This window comes from Alligator sinensis, unplaced genomic scaffold (genome assembly GCF_000455745.1).
Source record: "Alligator sinensis unplaced genomic scaffold, ASM45574v1 scaffold1170_1, whole genome shotgun sequence".
In the NCBI taxonomy this organism is placed as follows: domain Eukaryota; kingdom Metazoa; phylum Chordata; order Crocodylia; family Alligatoridae; genus Alligator; species Alligator sinensis.
Window position 1 is genome coordinate 281,600 of NW_005842859.1, and position 7,412 is coordinate 289,011.

The window sequence follows — 7,412 nt, forward strand, 5'->3', positions numbered from 1 at the left end:
TGCCAGCGGGCGGCGGACCGGCAGGCTCCGCGCGGCAGCCTGCGCCGTGCTGCGAGCGGGGCCTGTCCCGTCCGAATAGCCTTGTCCTCCGTCAGCTGCGGGCGGTGTCTGGTGCCTGGGCGAGGCGTGCTGGGCTGGGCCCGGGCGGGCGGGCGGACAGACGGACGCCCCATCCCGCGAGCCGGCCTTGCCCCTGGCCGGGCAGGGGCCAGGGGCTAGGGCTCTGCTGGCTTGGACCGCTTCGCGCCCAGCCTGTTTCACGAACCTGGAAATCTGGGCGGTGGCGGCACTGCGCGGGAGTTTGAAGCACAGCTATTTTTTGCGTGTTAGCAGTGGGTCGATTGGCCCAGGGCTCTCCCTTTGCGCAGAACACGCTGCAGTGGATCTGTCTATGCCTCGGTTCTCCTTTCTTACCAAACTTCCAGCTGAGCTGATTTTAGTGTTGGCCTGTGGCTTTTCAGCTGCCGAGTCCTTGTACTGCTTCTCCACTTGAATCTTATTTCAACACAACCCCTGCCCATCTAAGTGGTTAGCTGAGGAATAGAGATGGTAGTATTGTTGCTTCGCTGCTATGCCCGCCTGCCCGTTCAGGGGACGTTCCAGCCCGTTCGGCACGCGTGGCTGGGATGCTGTCAGAAACAGCTGTTGACTCGCTTGTCAGCGTGTCCTTGCCGTTCGGGTGCTGTCCCCATCTGGACAGTTGCTGCTGAGCGCGGACAATGCACAAGTTCCTAAAGAGCCTAGAGCGGCTGCTCGTCCCGCAGTGGTTGGGTGTCTGCAGTACCTGCCTCTTCCAGGTCTAGCACCTGCTGGGCCTGGACAGGTGATGTTTGCACGTGGGTGTCTCGGAGGCTGACGCGCGAGTGCCAGCTGTGTTGGATTTGGTAGTATTTCTTACTCGGGTTGACACCAGAATCTGGAAACCAGAGAAACGAGTGAGTAGTTTCTGAGCTGTCCTGCCAGTCTCCAGCCAGCTGGCTGTGTCCTGTTCAGCACAAACGGGGAACGGGTGTAAGATGACAGAAAGGATCCCCCGTTCAAGTCGCAGCACTGCCACTGACACGTGGCGTGGCCTCCGAAACTCTCCTCCCTACAAAATGGCATGATCCTGCTGGCGGGGGTGGGGTGTCACAGGTGTCCTGAATTGTCGCTGAGCGCTGTCACGGGGCTCGGAGGGCTCTGTGGATGCGAGGGAGGATGCAGGTAGGGATGGGAGTCCTGTCCCAGGGCGGTGCAAGCTGGCCAGGAAAAGAGGGGCCAGGACACTGACTGGCTATCTTTCTTCCTGCAGAGAGTCACAGAGGCAGTGTCTGAGGTCTCTCCCGGTGAGTACCTTTTCGTCTTCAAAGAAAGGCGATTTGCTGTCTGGGAGATGTGGCGAGTTGGTGCGCTGGGATGCTGGCTGCAGCTCTGAGTTTATGCTTACAGTTGTCTCCAGTGAGCGTTCCCTCCTGTCCGTTCCAGCCCCAGGTACGGTGCAGCACACCAGGCGCCATGTCCTGCGAGAGCAGTGAGATGGTGAGTCCCTGCTGGACCAGCGAAGGGCAGGCTGGAGCAGTCTCAGTACTGCAGTTCCCTAGGACATGACAGTGTTTTGCGAGTGCTGCTTTTGGGAGGATTGCAGTCTTCCAGGAACTCTAGAGTCCCTTCCTGCTCTCACCCACCCACCATGCTGGTGACCCTCCTCACAGCCAGTGCCCAGTGGCTGCTTAATGCCAGGGTTGGAGCTGAACTTGCCTTGGGCTCTTGACCCGAGGGGTGGGGGCTTGAAGGTAGTTCTCAGCACCTTCTAGAGCCAGAGAGCTGAGAGCTCCTGACCCTTCTCGTTTCAGGAGGGGGGCTGGTTTAAGCATCCAGGATGGCATGTGTCCAAGCCCTTGCTGTTCCATAAGGAAGTGATGGATCCTCTGACTTGCCTTACTGCTCCACTGGTGAGTTCCTCAGCTCAACTCCTCAGAATCCAGTGACTCCCTCCCGCAGAGTGGGGAGGAGTGGGTAGCAGTACAGCGACAGAGCTCGGGCTGGGTGAGGGTTCCTCCTATGAGAGGGGAAGGAGAAGAAGCTGGGCTAGATCAGATCTTCCCTCTCTGACCATGAGTACTGTCTGTTCCTCAAATGAAGCCCTGACTCCAGTACAGAATCAGGAACTGGAGTGGGAACAAGCATTCCTCTTCTGACACTGGGGCAGATCATGCACTCTGCTCCAGGCAAGCTCTAGAAAATACTCCCTGCAATGAGGCTACGCAGGCACTGTAGGGAGTCTGCCTCTACTCTCTGGAGTTTCTCTGGATTGGTGGTTGGTGCTGGAAAACACAACAGAGAAGGTATGGGAGCTGGGTACCACTGCAGCCCCAAACTCTTTCTCCTCTTCCCTGCTAGGATGTAAGAAGCCTGGAGTCTGAGATGACCGAGCTAGGCAGCCCGATTGCCGAGGTGGAATCCTACGCACACACAACAGCAGATCGCTCGGCCAGCTTTGCAGCTCTCTTCCCTGACGAGCAGGAAGACATGGAGGTGAGTCCTGCATGCTGCGTCCTGTGTCACAGGCTGCAGAGCCATGCCCAGGACAGAGAAACAAGCATCACAGAGCCAGTCCCGGACCTCGCCCGATTCCAGGCTACCAAGAGCCAGGGGGTGCTGAGGAGCTTTCTTTCAGCTGGCTGCTGGTCACTTCAGGGCACTGGGAAGATGTTATAGTCATTACCCACTGTGAGAAAATGTAAGGGAGAGCAGCTCCCAAGTACAATGAGCCCCAGACATATGTCCTTCTCCCTTGCCTGGTACAGTCAGGCACAGGAACACAGGCCTGTGGCTGACTCGTGGTCTCAGTGACTGCCAGCGGACTGTCTTGGTGGTAATGCAATGTTTCTGCTCCTTCAGATACCAGTGGCTGGTAACCAGTCTTCCAGTATGGCTGTTCTGCTCTCTGGGCCCCTCCTCACGCAGGACATCAACGTCAGTGAGGCAAGGCACTTACCTACTAACATCTCATGGAAAAAGGCCAAGCTGGAGCCCCAGGTGTTAGAGCAAAGACTGTGCCTGCAGAGCAGGGGTCCTTGCTGCGCTACGGAGCCATTCAGACTTGCTATTTGGCTTCCAGCCCTAGAGGGGCTCTGTTGTGTGGGGTGCTGAGGTGACAGTGCCCCCTCATGACTTGCTGTTCCCTTCCCACTTGCCTGTCTCCAAGCAGGTCTCTGTGAACAGAAGCCGCCTGTACCGCTCTCCATCAATGCCGGAGAAATTGGACAGGCCAGCACTGAAGCGAATAGTGAAGGGTCAGGATAATGAAACTCCTGTTAAGGTGAAACGGAGATGCAGCCTGATCCAGGAAGAACCGGAGGGGGTAAGGGAGCCAGCCCAGGCTGTCTGCAGTCTGAATCCTCATCCCCCCCAGCCTTAGCTGCAGCTACAGTGCTGGGCTCTGAAGGCAGACAGAAACTAGTCTAGGCAGTGTCTTCGGGGCCTGGTCTCAGGGGTCATGGGCTGGGTGGTCAGGACTGGCTTGCATATGTATTGCTGATGGCTGCCTGGGTGGTTACAGGGTGCGACTCTGAAGAAGACGGCTTCACTCTCCGACATGGAGATCACCAAAATCCTGGATCAGGACCACGGCCTCAGACAACTCATTGGGGACTTCTCCAAGGTCCGTGTTTGCTCCAGCCCCATGCACCCTCAGGGTCTCCCTGCCTGCAGAAAGGTCGGGCCTAGGCATGGAAGAAGGAGCCCTCAACTGTTAGTATGCAGAGCTGATTGATCTTCCTTTTCGCCCAACAGGAAGATCTTCCCTGCCCCCAGTCCTAGAGTCGCTTAAAGCAGTGGTTTTCAGTCTGTGGTTTGTGGACCCCTGGGGGTCTGCAGACTGCCTAAGGGGGTCTCCAAAAGATGACTTTGATCAATTAAAAATATGCAAGTACCCTCACTTGCAAGTCAAAGGGGTCCACACCTCCATTTGAAGTGTCCATAGGGGTCTGTAAGTGAAAAAAGGTTGAAAACCACTGACTTGAGAACAAACTGACTGCCTCCATATGTCAAACAATTTGTCTCACAACTAAATGCCTGCCACCTATGAGGAACATTGGGCAATGGGAGGAGAGGGGACACCTCCCAACAAACCTGGGAATCCTGTGCTCAGAGAAGCTTATAAAATTGCCTCAGAGGGCAAAGAATATCACCAAGACATGCAGCAGAAATAGGACCTTGAGCAGAGTGGGGTGGGGGACAGTCACCACGGGGTGGGGGCTGCTGAACTAGCTCTGGAGGAGCAGGGGCCTTGCAGATGTTGCCATTCTGAGCTGGATGGGGAACGTTTCCCTAGGTGTATGCGCTGCCTACAGTGACAGGAAGGCACCAGGATCTACGATATATCATCCCGGAGACTGTGAGTACCAGCCTGCTGTCCACCTAGGCTGTACCCCTCACGCCCGTCTGCATGTGCAGCCCCTAGCTCCACCTCTCTCCTCTGCCTCCCCTCTGATCCTGTGCAGGATCAAGTACCCAGGCCTTACTTCCAGCAGAAACCAGCTTAGCAAGGGTTAGGCCTTGTTGTCTGACTTACCCCCTGGAACGACTGCTTCTGGATACTGGTTCAGGTCCATGACCGCATTTGTGTGGAAGGAATCGCCTTCATCCAGCTCCCAAAGCTTGTTCACCTGAGGCCTAGTCATGTGGCCCCATCCCAGGCATGAGTCTTGCTTTGACTCAGGCTGTGCGGGTTGTGCGTTCTGCTAGGATGGGGCCAGAGTGGCAGAATATGTTCAGAGCTGGGGAGGGGAATCCATGTGCCTGGGAACTGCCCTTCATTTTCCAACGCCCTGAGTGCGCACGTGTTCCCTTGCAGGTGGCTGCTCTGCTCTTTGGGCAATTCCAAAGCCTCATTGAGATGTTCTACATCATTGACTGCCGCTACCCCTATGAGTATCTAGGAGGGCACATCAAGGTGAGGGAACGGGATATGCGACAGCCAAGGGTAGAAGCTGGATATAGGTATCGGGTGCCTGTGATGAGCTGCCCCAAGCTGCTGGTTATCTTGATGCGTTACAGAAAACTCTTCCCCATGTTTCTCCTGCAGGGTGCTCTGAACCTCCACAGGCAAGAAGACCTCTTTGAGTTGTTCCTGAAGAGGCCTCTCTTCCCATCCATGCCACAGAAACGCATCGTCCTCGTGTTCCACTGTGAATTCTCCTCGGAGAGGGGCCCCAAGATGTGAGTGCAGGCCCTGCCTGGCCAACGAGGGGGGGAAGGCACAGGCGGGAGTCCATGCTGGGATGAATCCCTCTGCTGCCCATCTGACTGCTCCCCTTGTCGCTGTTTGAAGGTGCCGTTATCTGAGGGAGGAAGATCGAGCCATGAATGAGTACCCTGCACTGCATTATCCTGAGATGTATGTCCTGAAGGGAGGCTACAAGGAGTTCTTCCCTGAGTACAAGGTGAGGGCCAAAATGTGATAGATGGGGCCGGGGTATCCAAGGTTTCCTGAGAGAGAAGCTGGCTTCTCAGGTGCGAGGTCCCGCTAGCAGGGTTCAGTCACCAGCAAGATGAAATACTCTATCCCACGGCGAACACACCAGCTCCTTCCAGGGGCGTTGTCCTGGTGGTTGGTTGGGGGTCCTTGCCCTGCTTGCTGTATAATGAATGTCTCCACTTTTCCTTCTCAGGAGCTGTGTGAACCCCAGAGCTACTGTCCAATGCACCACCAGGACTTTAAGACAGAGCTACTGAAATTCCGCACCAAGAGCAAGTCCTGGGTGGGAGAGCGGAAGAGACGAGACCAGATCACTCGCCTCATGAAGCTGTGAGGGCCACAGCAGCTACTAGAGTGCCACCACTTACAAGGGCTCTACTCTGACGTGGGCTACACTCTTAGTGAGAGGCTGGGAACCAGGAGCCTGCCTCATCCTCTGGGAACTGCAGCCATCTCGGGTGACAGGAAACGTGAGGAGGAGGCTTGTTGAAAAGATGTCAGTGGTGCTGTGTTTAGACATGCCTGTATCTGAGCACGGAGCCCGTGCATGGAGGGTGGGCAGAGCGGTCCCTGCTCACAGAACAGGCAGTGGGAAGGCCGGTTCTCGCCCGTGTCCGTGCTGCCCTGCCATTGCAAGACAGGGCAGGGAATGTCACAGCCAGAGCCCTGCCCACCCTGTCCTCCTGGCACAGCAGGAGCCCCCACGTTCCTTCCTGGTATTTACTCTCGGTTTTGCAGTTAATCATAACTTTTGAAAAGAAGAATAAACAGTTTTTAAAAGACTGAAATATTTGATTTGGGCATCTCTCCCACAGCCCTCTGGTCTGATGGTGCCCACCTATTGGGGGTACGTAGCTGTTAGGAAAGCCCCGGGGTTTTCATCTCGGCCATTTGCACAAGCCATCTTTGAGATGCCCGGGCCCAGGGCAGGTGGGGACACTTGTCAGACATTTGACTGATACCGAGACCATCCTTTGAGGGGGATTCAGGGGCCTCCTGACTTGAGGCACCAGCAACTGCCAATGGACAAGGTTGAGAGACTCCCCCATAAGCACAGCACTCCACATTGGTCTTTTAAGGGCTTTCTTGAACCGTCCTCTGAAGCAGAGGCAGGAAACTGGGCTAGATGGAGCCCTGGTTTGGCAAATCCTGTGTCAAATATTCTGGTTGGAAGTTGAGACCATATTTAGAGGAACAGCCTGACTCCATATTTTAGCGCCCATCAAGTTTCATTGTCCCTTGAGTTAAAGAATGGCCAAGGCGAATACACTGTGATGCAAACTGAAACAGCACTGGCTGGAGGGGAGGTCACTCCTGGCAGCCACATCACATCTGGTCCTTGCAGGAAAGAGCTTCAGGCATGGCACTGGGGGAGAGGACATTAGCACAGGGTGAACATGGGCAAAGGGCTTTTCATTATGGACACAGTGCCTGCAGTTGGTTAGGATTCTGGGTTTAGCTGCTGTGAGAAAAGACTCAAGCCATTGGCTCTTTGTAGACAGAGATGATGGCAATAGGCTCCACGGTGCTCCTGGCAATGCTCCTTTACACACTGCTCCATGCTCCCGCTTGCCTAGAAAGAGATGCTTGGCTTAGCCTACACCATATCGTGCTACAAAGCCGGCTCGCTCAGGCTGCCTGCCTGCCTGCGGCCGGCCGTGGATGGGCGAGTGCAGGAGCCTGGTGCTGGGGATACGCAGGGAGCTGCTGCCGCTAGGTGGGAAGACCCAGCAGGTGGCACTGTTGGAGCATTTGTAGGGAAGGGCTGGAGGGTCCCGGTCCTGGCCCAAGGCTCCTGGCAGGCGTCTCTGCTGACCCAGGGACGGGCGAGCAGGCGGCTGCACAAGTGCCCCATGAACCAGGGCACCGGGGGGCGGGGAGTTCGGACCTGGGCTCGGGAGAGCTCAGCGGGGCCAGTCCTGGAACGGTCGCGCAGCGCTCGGGGAATCGG

The 7,412-nt window shown here is 56.2% G+C and overlaps 1 protein-coding gene across 4 annotated transcripts; it reads left to right on the forward strand.

The window, feature by feature from the left end:
- The first annotated feature begins 212 nt into the window (after window positions 1-212).
- Window positions 213-6,243, forward strand: CDC25C (cell division cycle 25C). 4 transcript variants are annotated; one of them, XM_006035598.3, is made up of 12 exons: window positions 213-1,325; window positions 1,429-1,518; window positions 1,833-1,931; window positions 2,380-2,514; window positions 2,881-2,964; window positions 3,191-3,343; window positions 3,542-3,643; window positions 4,316-4,378; window positions 4,838-4,936; window positions 5,069-5,202; window positions 5,315-5,426; window positions 5,655-6,243. In XM_006035598.3, exons 2-12 carry the CDS (start codon window positions 1,495-1,497, stop codon window positions 5,793-5,795), a joined length of 1,146 nt encoding a protein of 381 aa, XP_006035660.1. In that variant the 5' UTR covers window positions 213-1,325; window positions 1,429-1,494; the 3' UTR covers window positions 5,796-6,243. The 4 variants fall into 4 exon arrangements, with proteins under 4 accessions (XP_006035660.1, XP_014381149.1, XP_014381150.1 ...); XM_014525663.2 differs by having other exon boundaries at window positions 1,465-1,518; XM_014525664.2 differs by lacking the exon at window positions 1,429-1,518.
- Window positions 6,244-7,412: the final 1,169 nt, after the last annotated feature.